The following is a 21,357-nucleotide window of genomic DNA, read 5'->3' as shown; positions in this document are numbered from 1 at the left end:
AGAGCTTATTTAAAGCATTTTGATTACCAAGCCCTCCCCACAGGGACTCTCATTTACCTGACTCAGTGGGGCTCATTTTTATTAACACCCCTGCTCATTAGATTTTAGGCTACTGTGATGGTTCATTTTGGTCACTTGAGTGGACTCAGATGTATCTAGATGAGTGAAGCATACTTTTGGGCATGTCTGTGAACAGGTTTCCAGAGATGGCTTGATAATGAGGGCTTTGACCTAATCAGTGGTTGATCCACTAATAGATTCGAATTTTGAAAAGGCTATTGGAAAAGGGTGGAACTGTGGAAAGTGGGGCTTAGTTGGAGGCAGCAAATCATTCCTTCCTGTTATTGCCCCACTCTACTTCCTGTCCACCATGATATACACACACACACACACACACACACACACACACACACACACAATTAAAAGAATACAGAACCTTCCAGGGAGTTTGTACTTCTTCCTGGTTCTAAGGAGGAGCTGCACCAGGTGGCTTTCAATATAAGGAATATATGTTTTTATCCCTGATGCTTTCATATTTATTCTTCATCTCAATGTAATAAGAAATGTTCCCTCCCCCCCCCTTTAAGACAGCATTGAAGATTTCAAAGAAGAAAGAACAATACTGAAGTTAAAATGTATACAAACTTGGTACCAGGCTTTATATTACATTGGGCAATTTTAAACATCCTGGTTGTGTGATTTTACAGAGATGGCTACAGTTGATATTTTATTTAAGTTGTGATTCAAAGCATGGGTTCTAGAAAAAGACTTGCTCCAGATACGTGGGTTCTATCACTCTGTGAGTGTCTTCTGTTTCAGAATAGATGATAGTAATGATGATAGTTGAGGCCGGGCATAGTGGTGCATGCCTTTAATCCCAGCACTTGGGAGGCAGAGGCAGGCTTGAGGCCAGCCTGGTCTACATAGCAAGTTCCAGGCTAGCTGCAGCTACAGGGACACCCTGTCTCAAAAAGACAAAAAAAGAAAAAAAAAAAGAAAAGAAATGATGACAGTTATGGTCACACAGGGTTATCATCAGGTTTAAATTAGATTATGCTGACCAAACAACCCAAATAGGACCTACACCCAGGTCAATGCCCAATAAATATTATCAGTCAGTGAGAAACATCCTGCTTAATTCAAAATATAATGAAAACAGCTCCGAATGTGTAGACAAAGCAATTTGAGTTAAGCGCATTCGGATGTGGAATAGCTTCAGGGAAAGCCAGTAACAGATATTCATGCCACATGCTCCCACAATTGCTGAAGGAGAATCACAAATATGGTTCTGAATTTTCAAGTCATAGCCCAAGCATAAAGTGAGCCATGATTAGCCACAGAATTCCTGTTGTCCACAGATAAACGGCATGAGTTAAATGGAAGGAAACAATGCTGTTCATGGAACAGAAATCTAAGTGATGACACAAAATGACATTCTCAGCTTTACAAGAATGTTGTCAGCAAACTTTGCAACAATAGGTATTTCTCTGTGTCTCTCTCTGCCTCTATCTTTCTGTGTCACTCAGTCTCTCTCACTCTCTCTACCCTTCCCTCTCTCTGTATGTGTGTGTGTGTGTGTGTGTGTGTGTATGTGTGCGTGTGTGTGTAGGTTCACATGGAGGCCAGAGGACAACCTCAGGTGTCATCCTCAAGAATTTGAGGATGGGTCTCTCATTGGCCTGAGGCTCACCAAATAGGCGAGGCCGGCCTGCCAGTGAACCCCAGTGATCCTCTTTTCTCTGGCTCCTCAGTACTGGGATTACACATGCACACCACCATACCCAGCTTTTTATGTGGGTTCTGGAGATTTAACTCAAGTTCTCATGTTTTTGAGGCAAGTAATTTACCCACTGAGCCATCTCCTCAGTCTCACAATAATTAGTTCTTATGTATCCTTCAGTATTAGTCAAGGCATGATAAGAGCTAAATTAATATTTCTCTCTCTCAATGAAATATCAGTTTGATGTTAAACAGAGAAACATAGAACTGTATAGCTTTAACTGAAGAAAAGCAAAGACCGATTTGCACATATACTGATGAGACTTATTTAAACTGCATATACCCATCAAAAATATAAAATATGCATAAAGACACATTTTTATTAGTATAAGTAATACTTGGCTTACTAAAATTTGTTGAATATAAAAGGATATAAATAAGCCATCATCCTAATCATCTAGGAATATATCAGTTAGCATTTTTATATTATGTATATGCATATGTGTATGTGGGTGTTATGGTGTGCATGCATATGTATGCACATGCATGTGCAGAGCAGAGGACAAACCCCAGGGATCATCTCCTTGAAAACCATCTACCTTTTTAGAGACAAGCTTACCAATTAGCCTAGAATAGTTGGTTGATGGACCCCAGAGATCCATCTGTCTGCACTGCCCCAGCACTAGGATTATAAGCACATGCCACCACAGTCAAGTTTGTACAAACGTCCTCCAGTTTGAATTCAGCTCCTCATGCTTACAAATTGAACAATTTACCAACTGAGCTACCTCTGCTGCCTCATAAACATTTTTATGTCTTTCCTTTTAGTCTTTTTCTCCCTCTTCTTTCTGTCTCTCTCCATCTCTGAGTTTACAGAATTGTGAATGTACTTCCTTTCATTTCTCTGCCACCTCCAGTTTTCCTATTTTTAACATTTTTTATGGAGGGCCTTGAAAATCCTTCAATATTGTTTTAGATAGAGTTTAACAGGAAGTCATTCCAAGGACAAAAAGAAGAAAGATGTCTCTGCATTCTTGAGTTTTTTTTTTTATTAAGGAAAATAACCCTAACTGTATGATATGGCGGCAATTATTTTTGAGCTTTATTTGCAATGTGGGGGTGGATCTCAGAAACCAGGTCATTGTCGATCTGATTTTCTCTGGAGATGACGAGATCCCATTTTGAACAGCTCACTGAACGCTGATGTCTATGCCTGCTTTCGAACTCAGCAGCTGAAAATGAACCATGAATGCTTGATTCTGTCTGACTGATAAAATATAGCAAATAGGCTCAGCTCAGACAGTATCCTTGAAAGAACTTGCTCTGCATAGCCACCATCCTGACACACTCCAAGGCTACCTTTGTCTTTACAATCCTGGAACAGTTTCTTTGGAAGATAGAAGTAAGGACACTTTGATTTTATCAATTCTTGGGTCATCAAATAAGTTAGGTATGACATATACATTATATGGTATATATACCATGTATTTCCAGTTTCTAATTCTATCCTGAACTCTAATCTTATACACCCAACTGCCTAGCCAGTATTCCTAAGTGAGAGGCAATCCTGGGCCCTATGCTTAATAATTCTACAGCAATTTTGATAAATAGCTTGTTGGGCTACCTGTTAATCTTACTGAGCTTCAGGCTCTTCATTCTCTTAGGGGGAATTATGATGGTGTGCCAACTCAGAGTCTTGGGAGGGTTGACTAAGGTTATGCACATGATACACTTGGGGTGGCAGCTCACAAACTGTAAAATCTCAATAAGACAGAGGTGATATGAAGGTATAATGGTGTTAGTCAAAACTCCTTCCAATTCAACATATCCAGAGCTAAAGTCCCACTCCTGCACATCTCTACTCACCCTACACTGTCCTCCTAAAAGGAGGACTTTTCCCATACTGTTTTCTAGAGAGATAACTCCATCTCCATATATTTAACAGATTAATCTCTTAAAGACTATAGACCATAGATATGTGAATCACTAGTTCAGGTGTTAATAAAAATATTCAACCCTGAATTCATGGGTGTTGAGAACCTATGTCAAAGACAAGAAAGAAGATCATTGTTCACCTTGTAATGAAGACATTTCTGACCTTGCAAGGAGATGTGATCACCCTTCAGAAGAAGAAGACCCTGAGGGTCAGGGAGACGCCTTCATCATCAAAGTGCTTGCTGTACAAACATGAGGACTGGAGGTATATCCCCAGTACCCAACTCTGGGAAGAGGGAATCTCAGTTGGGGAATTCCTTCTATTGGATTGGCCTGTGGACATATCTATGAGGTGTTTTCTTAACTGTTGAATGATATGGGGGGTGCAGCCCACTGTGGGTACAGTGATCCATGAGCAGGTGGCCCTGGGTTAGAAGGTGGCCCTGGGTAGAAGAAAGCAGGCTGAGCACAGGCCAGGGGAGCAAGTCAATAAGCACTGTTCCTCTGTAGTCTGTGCTTCAACTCCTGCCTCTAGGTTCCTGCCCTGATTTCCTACCTGACTTCCCTCAAGAATGAATTGTGATCAGGACATGTAAAGCAAATAAACCCTTTCCTTGGTTTTGGATGTCTCTGTCCTGTTTGGCTCCAGTTCTCTTTAGAGTAAAAGTTCCCTACTTTTATGCTTAACATGCATCAGGACCACCTGAAGAGCTTATTTAAAGCATTTTGATTACCAAGCCCTCCCCACAGGGACTCTCATTTACCTGACTCAGTGGGGCTCATTTTTATTAACACCCCTGCTCATTAGATTTTAGGCTACTGTGATGGTTCATTTTGGTCACTTGAGTGGACTCAGATGTATCTAGATGAGTGAAGCATACTTTTGGGCATGTCTGTGAACAGGTTTCCAGAGATGGCTTGATAATGAGGGCTTTGACCTAATCAGTGGTTGATCCACTAATAGATTCGAATTTTGAAAAGGCTATTGGAAAAGGGTGGAACTGTGGAAAGTGGGGCTTAGTTGGAGGCAGCAAATCATTGCCCCACTCTACTTCCTGTCCACCATGATGTGTGCATCTCTGGCATGACAACCCTGTCCTCCACCCCCATGATAGAGTAAAACCTCTGAAACTCTGAGCAAAATAAATCTTTCCAGGGCTGGAGAGATGGCTCAGTGGGAGCACTGACTGCTCTTGCAGAGGACATGCGTTCAAGTCCCAGCACCCACATGGCAGCTAATAACCACCCATAACTCCAGTTCCACGGGATCTTCTGACCTCCACAGGCACTTCACAGCATGGGTGCACTTATGCACACGTAGGCAATACACTCATGCACGTAAAATAAAAATAATAAATAAAATGTTTAAAATAATAATTTTCCCCCCTTAAGATTTTCCTGTGGGTATCTTGTCACAGTAGCATCAAGTAACACAGCTTATTTGAAAAATATTGGTCTACAAACCTGAAACTAGTAGTAATACTTGCCTCCAGAGCTCATCTCTGAAATTCCTACTTCTACATCAGTGTTTACCCATCAAATCCCTTTTTACTTTGGTTTACCATTAATATCTTTAGCTTCATTTATTATGAATACCAGTACAGAAAGAATGAAAAATTTAAAGTCTCTTTCCCTCTGCGTTTCTTCCAGTCCTGACTGATTCTGAAGATAATAATTTGGTTTATCTGTTTATATGACTGTGTCAACCAAATATGTTAATGGAACTCCTTCATGATAACTGTTCTCAAATCTTAGTGAGTCTCAGAACCACCAGGATCTTGTGGGGAAATGGTTGTTAAAATGAATACTCCCTATGGATAGACAGAAAGTCCTATGCTAGGCCTACAAATCTGCATTTTAACAAGTTATGTGATTCAGTTATTTTTGGCTCATTCATTGGGCTTGGAGACAACTAGAATTTAGAACACTTTTTAAATCTTTCCTGAAAAATTGACAGCAGCTTTTATATGTGATATGTCTGGGTTTTAACTATGTAAATGTTTGATGCAAATAAAAGAAGCCCAGGACTATTTCAGAGATTAAAGGACTCAGCCCTTTCACTTTTTAAATGGGGAGAGACAGACTTGGAGAAGTGTACACCTTGGTCAAAGTTGTGGCTGGCTATTGATAGAGCCAGAATCAAGCCCAAGTCATTGGACCATAAACGGAAGCTCCTCGGTGTACAGGACTCTCTCAGTAAATGAAAACCTGTCTCTCAGTAGTGTGAATGAACTTGGTGTCCCTAACTTGTAGATGTTACTGAGACTTGTGGGGGTGAGGGACCACCAGCTTAACAACATGCTTTGGGTATTCTGAGCAGGGTCTGCTGGACCATAGGATGCTGAGTACAGCACAAAGGAGACATCATTAATCCCAGAAATTCAAAAATAAGTGGGCCCCCTATCTTTCAGAGAGATGGAACTTTCTAGAGATGCTATATGTGGTAAAGGAGGGCAGTGACTATTTTTTAATTTTAATTTTTTGGATCTATTTATTTTTATTTTATGTGTATGAGTATTGTGCCAGTGCCATTAACCACTAAACCACCTCTGCAGTTCCATGACTATTTTTTAAAAGCTGTATTTCATAATGAAAAACATTTTCAAAGAAATGAGATGTCAGAAGGAGGGAAAGGTGTGGTCAAGTTGATGCTTAAAAGACAATATAGTGGGACATGAATATGCAGTAGGCAGGAGCACTAGGTGGATCTCGAGGCAGTTCCGGGCAGCAGTTCTGTTAATCATCTGGGAGTCTGAACTCAGATCTCAAATCACACACTGAGAAAACTGCCAAGTGATTGAAAGCTCAAGCCAGGAACTGGGGATGTAGCTTAGTAGAGTGCTTACCTACCACACACAAGGTCTTGTGTTTGATCACCATATAAGCCAGGTATGGTGGTGCATGCCTAGTTATCCAGCACTCAGGAGGCAGAGGCAGGAGGATCAGAAGTTAAAGATAAACTTGTTATTTTAGGTACTAATATAATTCTTGATTTTGGAATTATACAAATGTATTGTCTACTCAAAACTTAATTTATTCAAATATCATCCATAAAAATCTCTTAAATATATATGTGGTTTCTGTCAATGCTAACTAACCCCACTGAACCCTAATCTCCAGGATGGAGGACTGCTATGTTCTTACCCCTAAAGACCTACTGAGTTATTTCCTTCTTGCTTCTGAATATGAAGTAATAACCCCAAACAGCCCTTATATGGGAGATTGAGTATACAGCAAGCCACCATCTGCCCAAGTTTTCCAAGATGAATGTCATGATTGTTATATGGCCTCCAGGAAACAATTTATAGCTATGGATGAATCCATTTCTCTAATTCTGTTTTTTTATTATTATTTTTAAATGAGAGAAAGTAGCCCATTTTGAGTTCTTTGTGATAAGTGGATGAGAAGGAGCCAAGCAGCCTTCAATCATTGTTTCTGACCACCGCCATCCACACTATGTTCATGGTCTGTTCAAAGCAATGATGTAGATGTTTATGAAAAGAACCAGCAAAGGAAAAAGCCCATGCTATAAGTAAGCTTGAATGTCATAAAAAAATCCATCTTTTCTGGTATCTGCCAAAGTTAAAAATATATGCACACCCATGCCCTGGCAATTCTCATCTTAAAGGTATAACAGGAGAAATGTACTCACCTGTGCAACAAACAGTATGCATTTGAAGCATTAGTCTTCACACCCCAAAATTCAAGATTAAGACAGACTAAATTGTAGACTATTTCAACCACGAAATTCTACACAGCAATGTAAAGGGAGACCTGGAATTCAGTGCAATAGTCTCACAATCAGAATGCTGTGCAAAAGAAGACAGACGGGAAAGAAGACAAATGGAATAAAGCTATTTATATGATAGACAGAAAAAAAACCCCTCTGCTTTGGAAATAAAAAGGTTTGGTGGAAGATTGTACTTAAAGATGGTGTGGATGGTGCTGCTGGATTACTGACCTACAAGACCAGTTAAAACAAAGCCATCAAACAATTTACTTAATATTTGATTCTTTTTCATTTTGTTGTGCATTTAAAAAACTTTAAAATTCACTCCAAGCCAGAAAAAGCCATGTGTGAATGTGTTTTGAATGTCACAGTCTTAACTTCTAAATCAATGTTCTCACTGTCCCTACTGAGATACTAATGAAATTCCAAATGGTGGGCTAATAGGATAGGATGCTTTCATATATAACTCCTAAAGAATTATATGTGAAATACATACAATTCATATATGGCCTTGATGGTCTACAGCAGCTTCTTGCTCCCCATCTAGACAAAATAGGTGGCAGAGGAAAGGCTGTGAGCTGTGAGGAGGGCACACCTGCAGTCACATGTTGGGCTCAGAAGCTCTAGACTGAAATTCCCACCAAACCTAATTTTCTAGATAATCAAAACTTCTCTCATTATACAACTCCTTCATTTAAAATGAAATCATTTTAATGGAATCCTTCTAAATTGTATTTCACACGTCTCTGACTTTTTAAAGATCCATGGAATCGAATTTAACCTTTACAACAAATGACAATAAAAGTAAGTGCCATCTTATGCCAGGTGCTACCCAAAATGCTCTCTAGCACGTTTTGTTCCTCTTATTCATCACAAAATCCTTATGAATTAGGTCCTATTATTGTTCTCATTTTATGTATGAGGCTTAGAATGATTAAATAACTGTCACAAAAAGTCAGACAGCGAATAGAGGAGGCAGAGTTCACTGTCTCCAAAGCCTAAACACCTGACCACTCATTGTACTATTTTTGCTTCTTTTGTGTGTGGGAGGGGAGGGTGGGTATAGGTGTGCATACATGTGTGTGTACGTCAACTGTTCTCTGGTTCATTTGTTGAGACAGGGTCTCTTACTGGATGGGAGCTCATCCACTTGACCAGACTGTCTGACCAGTGCATTCCAGGGACCCTCCCTAGTACTGGGATTTCAGGCACATGCCACCATGCCTAGCTTTTTTAAACACACGGGTTCTTGGGGACAAAATGCTGAATCCACCTCTCCTGCCTGTATTATTCTCATTCTCTCTCTCTCTCTCTCTCTCTCTTTCTCTCTCTCTCTCTCTTCTCCCTCCCCCCTCCACTGTGTGCACATGTGTGTGCAGATGCTCTTGCCTGTGAGTATGTGAGGCCAGAGGTTGTCATCAGGCATCTTCCTCTATTGCTGTCCAGCTTATTTGTTGAAAGGGGATCTCTTACTGAATCTGGAGCTTGCTGTTTGGGTTGGATTAACTGGCCAGGGAACCCAGGAGATTCACCTTTCTGTGCTCCCAAGCTGGGGTTCAGTTGCACACTACCATGCCTGACATTTTTTACATGTGTGCTGAGGATCTAATTCAGGTTCTCACGCGTGCACAACAAGCACTTTGCTTACTGAGATATCTCCCCAGATTGCAGCCTTCTTTACAGCTCCATTCTACACACCAGTGGGTAGAACAGAACACTGACTGTACCCTTAGAAAGGTGGTTGGAGTTCTCATTGCTACCCTCTCTTTATCCCTCACCTGCTTTTTGTTTTCTTCTTTTCCCTGATGACCAGGATGAAATCCAGGATTCCTTGCAGTCCACACAGACAGACTTCACCACTCCGTTTCCAGCCCCCTTCATCGATATTAAACTACCAAGCAGTCACCGTTATTCCCCATCCTCCTACCCCAAAACTCTACTTTCTAAAATCTAATAAAAATCTTACTTTTCATTTATATTTAAGCTCTCAACCTTCTTAGGTCTTCCTACTTGGCTAAAATATCCCGTGGAGTTGGACCAACTTCTTTATCAATTTAAGGAACCCCTCTGGGTTTTTGCATTTCAACGTCTTGTGGGTTTACTGTCTCTTAACAAGAAGCCTGTGATGCTGGTGAGATTAACAAAAACACTCCTCTGCTGGGGGCCATCTGGCCTGAATACTTCAGAAAACATAGCATCCTCACAGATAAGCATCAAGGTGTGCGGTCTCTCTGTCAGGTTTAAGCACTGGCCTGCAGAGAAGGAACTGCTGTCCTTACCCTGTTTTCAAGCTGACCAAGGCATCCTCGACTCCCTTCTGGTTATATTTGGTCATGTACTGGTGCATATAGGGGTAGTTGTTGCGGATATTCCTCTCTGTGCTTCCATTAGGTACTGTCCCAAATCGAAAAGGTGGGGAGTAGTCATGAGGTCTCTGAAACTGGAGGGGGAGGAGAGAAGGAAGAGAGGATAAAGGAAGAGGAAGAAGAAATTAGTGATCATTGGCACAGAGACAGAAGTAAGCATGCAGTAGTAGCAGACATCCCAAAAGACTGGTCTGTGATTTCTTTGTGCCTAATCACATCTTCCGTGGGTCTGTGAGCATCGGGAAGGTAGAAGCAGTGTCTGGCTTTCGTTTTCAGTTTTGTTTTCCATACTGTTACCCAGTGTCCAGCATGTTTATTTGCTGAAGTTGATTTTTCTTTCTCTGTGCCATTACAGAGACTAGTACAATGCTAGGCACACAGTTGGCACTTGGCTGAAGGAACTCGAGTTAAGGGCTTACTTAATGCAAATTCATTTACCTTTCTGTGATTACCACCAATCACACCTTGCTCTGAACTCCATGTACAGTGGGTTCATGCAGATAATGACTGTATTCTCCATTCATTCATCCCACATCCTCTCACTCATTCACACAGGCAATAGTTGTGGAGTCCTAAAAATCCTGGTCCATGGCAGACTCCAGGATAGTTTGTGACTGAAAGGCCCTACTGACTTTGCTTCCTGGGATACTCAAGTATTGCTTGGAAGTTTTCCAGACTCCATGATTCTTTCCTGACTGACTGACTGGATGATACTATATTTCCACAGCTTGTGTGTGTGTATGTGTGTGTGTGTGTGTGTGTGTGTGTGGTGGGGGCTTGCTATAATTCCTTAGGACACAGGACACAGTCCACTGTGTTTTTCGAGACAGGATCTCTAACTAAACTTGGAACTTTCCAAATAGGCTAGGCAGGCTGGCCTACAACTTCCACGGATAGAGCTCTGGTAGAACAAGTTCAGGTTCTTATGCTTGCAACACAAACACTAGATACTGAGCCATCACTCCAGCCTCATGTTCACAGCTTTAAAAAATTTATTGGCATAATATTATTTATACAAAATAATGGGTTTTTTTAGAACATTTTCATATACATGTATGATGCTTTAGTCGTGTTTTGGGTGATTCAACCCAATTAGAAGTCAACAGACATAGACTTGCATCCTAGAAATACAGTTGACCCTAATGCCAAGCAGAGGCAAGCTTGGGATCTTGACTGAGCCACATCATCTTGCCTCCAATAGTCTTCCACCTACAGAGTGGGGACTACACCAACACTTCCCTTGTCGGATCATTCTGAAGATCTAAACAGCATTTGCTAAGTGCCTAGAACAGCATCAGGAACAGAGAAAGATTCAAAACTAATATGTTTAATACTTTTTGTTTTTATCATTATGAGCAAAAGAGTAAACAGAGCTTCATTTTTCTATGGACTGTGAATTTCGGAACTAGAAGGTAGTAGTCATAACGACCCACATTTAGTTAGTTAGTTAATAATGAATGACGTTTTCCCAGGACTTACATGGGGATAGCGGTATGCCAAAGACTTTTATAATTATTCAATTATGTAACCTCACAATAGCTCAGGTAGAAGTTATTCTTACAGTTCCATTTTACAGATGAGGAAACCGAGGTTCAGGTTGCATGACCTGTGTAAGATTACACTGTGAAATAGCGGTTCAGAGTTCAAATGTATATCATCTGACCACAGCTAAGTTCTTAACTCCAGTAGTGCTAGTGATATCTGCTTGGGTAGAGATGAGAGCCTGGAAAAGCCAGGCACAGGCATGGTTGCACACACCTGTATCTCAGCACCAGGGAGGCAGAGGCAGGAGAACGATAAGTTCAAGGTCAGTCCATGCTATCCATTAAGACATTATCTCAAAAATAAATAAAAGATAGATGGTGGCTGGAGAGATGGCTCAGCAGTTAAGAGCACTGAATGCTCTTGCAGAGGACCCGGGTTCAATTCCCAGCACTAACCATCCTTAACTCCAGCTACTAACCATCCTTAACTCCAGTTCCAGGGGAATCTGAAGCCCTCTTCTGACCTCCATGGCACTGCACAGCATGGGTGCACTCACATACATGCAGGCAAACACTCATACACATAAAATAAAAATAATAAATAAATAAAAGATTTTGAAAAAAAAGATAGATGAGGACCTAGAGAGCCTGAAAGGGCAAGAAAACCCAGCAAACCAGGACCAGAACCAGGACCACAGTCCAGGTGTCTCTCCAAATGGCAGACCTACATGCTTTCCACAAAATTAAGAACTTCCAGAGAAAGTGTCCAAGTTTACCCAAGAGCTAGACCAACCAGAAACACTTATGTTACTTCCAGAACTCACACTTCACCGTTAATTAGAATTTCCAGTTGAAAATCATTTTCCCTAAATTAGGCACGCTGCTGTGTAATCAGCAGTTATAACTGGATTTGGGAGAAGTGGCCATCCATTGTTCAAATGAGATCCTCCGGCCAAGTTACATTTTGTATGTATGTATGTATATATGTATGTGTGTGTACACCTGTATATGTGTATGTATGTATATGTGGCATGCAAATATGTATGTGTGCATGTATATATATGTTTATACATGGTATGCATGTATATATCTGTATTTGTCTTGTGTGAATGTGTGCACATGCATGTGTTACATGCTTTCCACAAAATTAAGAACTTCCAGAGAAAGTGTCCAAGTTTACCCAAGAGCTAGACCAACCAGAAACACTTATGTTACTTCCAGAACTCACACTTCACCGTTAATTAGAATTTCCAGTTGAAAATCATTTTCCCTAAATTAGGCACGCTGCTGTGTAATCAGCAGTTATAACTGGATTTGGGAGAAGTGGCCATCCATTGTTCAAATGAGATCCTCCGGCCAAGTTACATTTTGTATGTATGTATGTATATATGTATGTGTGTGTACACCTGTATATGTGTATGTATGTATATGTGGCATGCAAATATGTATGTGTGCATGTATATATATGTTTATACATGGTATGCATGTATATATCTGTATTTGTCTTGTGTGAATGTGTGCACATGCATGTGTGTATGTGTGCATATGTGTATATGTGTGCATGTGTGTATATATAGTGTATGCTTGTGTACATGTATTTGTGCAATGCATGTGTTTTCATGCGTGTACATATGTATGTGTATATGTATGTGTGTATATGGGTACATGTGTATGTGTGTATGCAGGAAAAGGCTCTATGCAATCACACTTCCACACAGCATCCTTGCTCATCACCAGACGAGAAGGCTCAAAGCCAGGCTCCCATGCACAGCAGCTGTGGGCTCTGGGGGAATGGCAGAATAGCACTACTCGTAAATCTCGTTGTTGTAACAGCCGTTCCCAATCTCCAGAGACACCGGAGAGGGCCCATTTGACTAAAAGCCTTCCACTGTGCTCTTCATCTGTTGCAGAGTTTCAGCATTGCTGGCTTGAGATTCACTTTCTTCTTTGCCTCTGATTTGCACGGAGATGGAGACAAATATTCAGTCTCTGTGATGGTTTCCACCTCTCAGACATCAATAAAAGGCCCCAGTCAGCACCAAGATACAGAAATCTTCTCCCTAGATAAAAGTCTATCAAACTTTTTAAAACAATGTCTCGCAATACACTTTCTGTTGCTGCCCTGTATACACATACGTATATGCACACACACATGCACACACACATACACACACATACACACACACACAAAAATTTCACAGTGCTCACAGAGCAACATACTCTGGTGCTCTGATGTTGTATTTTTATGACTTTCAAAATATATTGACTTATTTTAAAATTGAAATGTAACAGAATGTACCACTTAAAACATCTTTAAGTGTGTCTTTCACTGGCATTAAACACATTCATTTCATGCAACCAGCACCATTGTCCATAGGTGTTCACTGTTTTACAGAGCCCAACCTTTACATTAATTCTGTGGCCTAATGAAGAGTCACGACCTTCACTGTAAAAAGTTAGGGTTAAGGGTGACTGACCTTTCTTGTCTAGGTCTCCATCACAAACATGTTATATTTCCTCCTGGAATGACTTCTGGTGAGGCTTTCTTCCAGCACATCCCACATGCAAGCAGAGAGGAGCAGATGTGGTTTTATTGAAGCAAGGGGAGCTACAGAGCCTTTAGTGTCAATGGGACCACAGAGCAACATCACGGGGTCCAGATCAGGGGAAGCCCTCCGGACTCCTTGCTGCTCAGGTGGACTAACTCCACCTGCTTTGAACTCGGAGTAGCCAAGGTCAGCTTCTCATCTCCCACTTAGAAACTGGGTTATTTTGAACAGCCCATGAAGCTCTCTGAGCCTATTTCTCTTATCTCTACACTGTACTTAGGCTTTGGAAATTAACCACAAAATGCTTGAAATGATCTGTGATTCTACTGCTTCATGCAGATCACATTATGTGTTGCATTGGGATCATGCATGTGTTATGTTCAGTAACTGTGGTTACCCAGAGTAATTTTAGCCAGTCTCTCTCCAATTTGGAGAACACAGGATCATTACTTAATTTTCTTTTGTCTTATTCACCATGGAGGCAAGTCTGAAGGTCGTCTGAGAGAATAAGATATGGCAAGCATTTATGATGGAGGAGAGAGGGACACAAAGCCAGGAGATAAAAATTTCCGGGAGAATTCAGCAATTAATCAAATTTCTTCATTCTGCTATAGATTTAGTAAAGATGTCTCCCATGTCTGTAAATGAAGACCATAGCAACTAGAACTTCTATTTCCAGTATTACCTTCAGTGGGTGAAGCATATGTATATAAGTGTGTGTGTGTGTGTGTGTGTGTATGCATGTGAATGTCAGAGGACAATCTCCAGTGTCATTCCTCAGGATATCATCCACCTTGCTTTTTGAGCCAGGGTTTCTCACTAGCCTGAAACTCTCCAAGCAGGCTAGGGCAGCTGGCCAGTGAGCTCCAGAGATCTCCCTGTCTCCAGCTTCCCATCTGGGATTACAAGTATGCACCACCATGCCTCCTTTTTTTTTTTTTTTTTTTTTTTTTTTTTTACACGGATTCTGATGGATTCTGAAGATTGAACTCAAGTTCTGGTACATCTCAAGACAAGCACTTTACCAACTGAGCTATATCCCCAGCCTACACCACATGTTTCTTTATGTAATATCAAACAGATGAGGCCTTCAGCAGAGGAAGGATTGGCTAAGAGGCCTCCCTGCCTAGACGATGATCTCCACAAGGCAGTATAACTCTGAGACTATAAGCACAGGCTCCCCTTCCAAGGGAAAGTCCTAAATTCCTGCAGACTGTTGCAAAAGGCCAACTCAGTGCGGTAAATTTCCAGGATACAAAGTGGAGTAGTTTGACTAAGGCAGCAATGATGGTAGTGAGGAGGGGGAGGAGGAAGGAGGAAGAACAGGAAGGAGAGGGGAGTGCAAAGAGGAAGTGGGAAGGAGGAAGCAGCGTGTAAGTGTTAGGATGATCAGCGGTGTGCCACATAGGGTAAGAACATTACTCCTAATCCTCATATGCACCTTGCCAGAAAGCAGTAGCATATTCCTTTATTAGGAAACCAAGTCTTAAGGATATTGGCATATGGGAAGCCTTAAGACCATCAGAGGGCCAGGTCAGAATGTGAACTCAGACCTGTTTGACCCCAAGCATGATACTGCTCTTTCCACAATGTGGCTCTGCCTCTCAGAGATGGATTTCCTCTATCATCGTATGTCTTAACATTTTGGAAAGGGTCCTCAGTTACACTCCAACTTTCCTTTAATCATTCCTAGGAAGCTTCTTTCATGAATTCAATCTATTTGTTATATAAGCCAAAGTTCAACCGAGTACACCACAGGCTCAAACTACGTTTCTTTCATAGCAAGCATTAATAGTTTAAAAGAATCACAAGCTGAGTGGTTATACAGGTATTCCTGTTTGAAAAAACAAAACAAAACAGAACAGAACAAAATCAAAAGCAGCCTCTGAGTACAGTATTCAAACAAATTGATTCAATGTAGTTTTTGGTTTGCAAACTTTCTTAATGTATCTGCCATTAATCTAGGAACATTTAGTTTATTTACTCTAAGAATTTTATTGTTTATCTAATTGCATCAAACATTTAATTAAAAGAACTATCAGCTTGCCTTTAATGCTCTGAGCATAGAAGTTGAGCTGGGTCCCTCGGGATACGGTAATCTGCTACTAGGTGCTTCCAAATCATAGAAGGTCAGTCAAATTATTAGTGCTTTAAATTAGTTTTCTCACAAGTGGTCGTATTATTTGAACCCAAAACTATGATGCAAGGAATTTCTTCTTTGTCTTTGAAAATAGCAACAAAAGAACTGGGGGGATGACTCAGTGAGTTAAGGTGCACGCTGCACAAGTGTAGGACCTGAATTTGGATCACTAGCACTTGTGTAAAAAAATGACATAGCAGCACACACCCTTAACCCCAGGGCTGGAGGGAGGAGGTGGGGCAGAAGCAAGAGGATCCCAGGGCTTTGCTGGCCAGCAAGTCTACACAAAATAACATGCTTCAGGTTTAGTAAGAGATCCTACTTCAAAAATATTAGGTAGAAAGTAACTGAAGACAACCTCTGATATTGATTGGTATTGACCTCTGGCTTACACACACACACACACACACACACACACACACACACACACACACTCAATAGGAAGTAAAATAGTTGCTAACTGCTTTTCTGAAAGTTCATCCCATTCAGGGTACAGCTCCCTACTGCCTCCTGCAAACTTCCAATCCCTTCCTCTAGGAATTGTATTTTTGATCCTAAAATATAATGGGGTCCCTGAATAGAACTTCATGTCTGTGGAAGATGTCATAGGATACAAGATGCATTCACCGTTGTAGTATCTCCACAACAATGACTCCCAGATTCACAGAGAAGGACCAGCAGGCAGTGAGGTTTCATGATGTAGTTGTTCATGGCAGAAAGGAAGTGAGGAATCCAACTTTTCTGACTCTAAATGTAAATAAATGACTTCGGTTCCTTATGGATGCTGCTTGGTTTAGATGACGGTCTCTCAGAATCTAATCCTGAGCCCAAGATTGGGGTGAAATGACTTAGTAATGATATGATCCAGGAGAAACCAACAAGGGAGAAAGTGTTAAAGAAGGGGAGGAAGCCAGTCAAGGTCCTGATGTTCCTGATGTAAAGTCTGTATCTCTGTTTATGTCCATGGAGAGCTCTACACAGTCCATGTGCCTCAGTTTGTCCATCTGAAGAGTAAGGGAGAACCTGGGTTTTGTCCTGATAACACTGATTACAGGTGACCATAAGAAAGAGAGGGATTTAAATGCTTACTGTTGCAGTGCCCATAGTACAATCTACTGAAGATTCCTACTGCGAGCCTTGACAGCAAAGAATGAAAAGAAGGGGTGGGGATGCTGTGGATATGAACTGGAAAGATTCCTGTAGACTCAGGTGAGGGGTATGCACGTCTAATATACCATGCATATACTCATTCAGCCACTAGGTTGATAATGAACATTTCCCAAGTGCCAGAAAACTCTATTAAAAAGTATAGCCCTGGTAATACAGGCCTGTCATTCCAACTACCTAAGAGACTGAGGCAGGAGGATCAGAAGTTAAAAACCTGTTTGGCCTACAGAGTGAGTTCAAAGTCAGACTGGGCAATGTAATGAGACCCTGTCTCAAAACAGAAAGCAAAAAGAGGACTGGGGATGTAGCTCAGTGGTGGAACACTCATGTAGCATGCATGTGACCCTGGGATCAGTCTCCACTGAGGAAAAGAAACTTGGGGCAGTGAGGAAGGAAGGAAGAAAGGAAGGAAGGAGGGAGAGAGGGAGGGGGAGAGAGGGAGGGAGGGAGGGAGAGAGGGAGGGAGGGAGGGAGGGAGGGAAGGAGGGAGGGAAGGAAAGAAGAGAGAAGAAAGATCCCTGCGGTCCTCTTCCCTGAGCCAATTTCAGTCGTACCAACTTTATCTCTTAAGATCTTTTCCTGCCTGACATTTTCTTCTTCTCTGATGTTTACTTGTATATTGTATATTTCTTCCTACTAAAACTTAAATTTTTTCCAGAGCTCTAGCTCAGACTGCCAAGTTCACCCCAATACAGGAAAGGTCTCTCTGGGGGTGCTGGTGTTTTCTCTCCAACCTGAAATTCAAGGAGAGCCAGGCATGGGAAGGTGAGGGTAAAACATTCCAGGCAAAAAACCCAGGAAGCCCAAGGGCACCAGGGTGGGAATGAACTTTGGTAAGCAAGAAGGATGGAATATGTAAGGATGAGGGTGGGGTGGAAGGGGACCTACTCCAGCTGTGTTGGCAGCTCTCCAGTCTTTTGAGAGAGGCCAGGCACCTCCCAGGCACCTTTAACAAGTTGATTCCATCTTTGTCCCAAATGTCTCACCGTCTCTCATTTTCTAGGACACAGTGTCCCTCTTTCTCTGACAGTGTGTGCCATGGATAAGCTGCAAAGGCTTTTCATGGACTGATTTTCTACTCAGCAGTTTGTTGATGAATGCCAAAAGGATAGATGCAGACTTATGTCAACAAGATACGACAGGAAGGTTTTATAAAGAGACAAATTATCCTCACACACGAGACAGAAAATCTCTGCCATGCTGCAGTCTCAGCACTGCTGAGTTTAGCAAGTCAGGATTTGTTTCCTGGGCTAAAATTTCAATAGGAGAATGCACCCAGTTTACCTCTTTTCATCTTCTGTGTGAGTTTCTGAATAGACACTCAAGCCTTGCAACCCTCGCTGGAATTCAGTGTGGATGGGGAGAGCAGGTGTTACGTGCTTCAGCTTCACGAGGCAGAATGTGCGGTTGTGCATCTAAGAGACCATAGGAGACAGAAACCTCCATGCTCCTTTCAGGTCACTTAAAGACACTTCTGGAAAGTTGGAAACCCTGCTGACCAAGCTAACTTGGCTGCACAGTGAAGAGAAGCTCCAAAGCAACTGTGTTTCTGGATGCAGCTTATAGATAGCTTAAAATACATATAGAGCATGAAAACTTCAAGAAGACTCACAGAGGTAGGAGGTACCTACAGCTCTTCCCCTAAGTTTCTTCTTGACCAGGCCAGCATACCCTCCTTAGTATCAAACCCCCAGAAAGTGTGGTGTCATCAGTGCTGCAAGGTGCCCTTGAGCCACAGGGCCTCAGTTTAAGCATCCTTAAGAAGATCTTAACAAAGCTACTAAGAGAAGCCAGGGTTTCCAATTAGATCCAAAATCCCTTATATCCAGGACAACAAAGTTTAAGCATCCATCTCCAACTTTTTTTCATAAATATGCAACATTTATGATGAAAATTTCTTGGCTTTCAGCTATTGAGTAGATGGGTCAGGACCCTAAGGGCCTGAATCATCCCGTTTTAAGGACAGCAGTTAGGACCAACCTTCAGACTGAGAGGAAACGAGTTGACCCTACCTTTTTGTCACTGAGGCCAGTCACTTGGTCCACAAACTCCTCTTGGATCATGAAAGCAGCCAGGTTGGCCGTGTAACTGGCCAGGAAGATGACAGCAAAGAAGGCCCACACGGACACCATGATCTTGCTGGTTGTTCCTTTAGGATTCTGGACAGGCACAGAGTTGTTGAAGACCAGGCCCCAGAGGAGCCATATAGCTTTCCCAATGGTAAAAGAAGGCCCATGGGGTGCTGCAAAGGACAGAAAGGGCATTCTCGGTGTTTGTTCAGAATACACACTCACACGTGTATGATAACTGTGGCAGCTACTAGCAGTACTAAAGGTGGACAGAAGATGGAACTGTATCAAAATTATTTCTTTTCAGTTTTCTAGAACCCTAACACAGTCAACTTCTTTTTCCTTTAAAATAATTAGAATTTTCTCATATTTCTATCTAACTGGATTTTACCACATTTCTTAGAAAGAAGAAAGGAAAAAAAATAATTATACGAAATGGTGGTAGGTTGAAAAATGATGTTATGACCTGTTTTAAATTCAGATTTGATTTCCATTTGGAGAACCAATCACCTTAATAAATGTAAAGAAGGGGTTGGAGGGTAGGGAGTGGGGGTGGACTTAATAAAAACACATTATCTACATATAGGAAATTCTCATACAATACAAAATAAACAAACGTAAAGGAAGCCTGGCAGAAACACATTCAGGGGCCTGGGGTGGAGTGGGATAGGATGGGGTGGGGAGTGAGGGATGGGAGGGTAGGGTAGGATGGGGTGGGGAGTGAGGGATGGGAGGGTGGGGTAGGATGGGGTGAGGAGTGAAGGATGGGAAGAAGGGGACCCGCTGCTTCAGGACCTGCCATCTGCCATCACTAAGAATCATTCAGTCTTGCAGGCCCATGCTTGGTATTCTAATTTGATTGTCCCTAGAAACTGTTCCTGTTCAAATTCAGATGTAAAGTGAGCACAGTATAAAAATCAAACTCTTTCCGCATAGCGATGTTAAGAAACAGAACAATAGAGCTTAATGCTTCCAACGATGCACAGATGGAAGACATTTCATTGCAGGGTCACAGAGATGAACTCTGATATTGCAGCACTTTTTCTCTCTGTGCATCCTCTCAACATCATGTCCCTTTTAAGATTCTTAAATGTTCCTTGCAACAGACTTCACTAAAGAAGCAGAACAATACATGAAAATTTATTGGGATGGGGCATATGCAGACAGTATTACACTCAAGTGATGATTTTCAAGACTTTGTATTGTACTAGGAAAGAAAAAAAAATCAATTATACCCTCACTTCAAGAGAAAAAAAAGTTTTAAGCAGAAGGTTAATTTTTATGTCGTTTAAGTAAATGAGGATATGAAAAACTGATCCACTGAGACTTCAGCTGGCAGTGAGAACAGAATGGGCAATAAATAAAGCAGCAGAAGTGAATTCTGATTGATGGAAATTACGAAGTTCTGGGTAGGCAGCCTAAGAGAAGCAAGCGCTCTCCACACTGCCGGTCAGACTCTGGTGACAGCATACCATAACGTCCACAATACAACATATGAAAGAGAAAGCAATTAATTCTATTATTCTCAATCTCAAACTCTCCCAATTCTCCTTGCCTAGTTTTAAGATCATCTGGGCTTATTCCTAGGAAGCTGGGAACTCTTAGGAGGAAAAAAATAGAGTCAATTCAGTTAACTTTGTAGACTACTTAATCTTACAGATGCACATATGCCAGAAGTGACAGTTATTCAGGAACCAGAGAGAGTGGTTGCATGGGGTTTGTGGAGAACTTTTGGAAATTCCAGGTTCATGAATATCATTATTGCACCATATAACTTTCCCTATAGAGAGGTGAAATGTAACAGAAAAGTATTTTGCAAAGAAACAGGGAGATTTCATTTCCTGAGAATTGTCACATGTGCATGAGCAGAAAAAGGAGAGCTTTATGTAATGGGAGTCAGGGAGTTGTAAGCTAGAGCTTTCTTTCTCCAGTGAATACTTTTGCCAAGGGAGAAACCATTGCATGAGATGGTCTTTGCATTTTGTTTATTGCCACGGCTCCAACTTCATAGGCCTTGGTCAAGTCTAAACTACCAAAATCTTTTTAATTCTTTGAAAATTTCATACATGTATACAATGTGTCTCAATCATATTTGCCCCTCATCCAGCACCCCAGCATCACATTTCCCTCCCAATTTTATGTTCTTTTTAATTTTTAATTTTTTTAATTATTAAGAAATTTTTTAAGAAGAAGCATTT

The 21,357-nt window shown here is 41.3% G+C and overlaps 1 protein-coding gene across 1 annotated transcript in view; it reads right to left on the bottom strand.

Moving 5' to 3' along the window:
• Grin2a (glutamate ionotropic receptor NMDA type subunit 2A) overlaps nucleotides 1–21,357 on the bottom strand; it is a 470,861-nt gene that overhangs the window by 65,956 nt on the left and 383,548 nt on the right. Inside the window, exons 10-11 of the mRNA XM_008829942.1 lie at nucleotides 19,103–19,332; nucleotides 9,664–9,824 (exon numbers count right to left, since the gene is read on the bottom strand). Of these exons, the coding sequence (XP_008828164.1) occupies nucleotides 9,664–9,824; nucleotides 19,103–19,332 (391 nt within the window). The remainder of the gene's footprint in view (nucleotides 1–9,663; nucleotides 9,825–19,102; nucleotides 19,333–21,357) is intronic.

This window comes from Nannospalax galili, unplaced genomic scaffold, assembly GCF_000622305.1.
Source record: "Nannospalax galili isolate Female #2095 unplaced genomic scaffold, S.galili_v1.0 scaffold32, whole genome shotgun sequence".
Lineage (NCBI taxonomy): Eukaryota > Metazoa > Chordata > Mammalia > Rodentia > Spalacidae > Nannospalax > Nannospalax galili.
The sequence above is the reverse complement of the archived record's forward strand: the minus strand, read 5'-3'. Positions and strand labels throughout refer to the sequence as shown.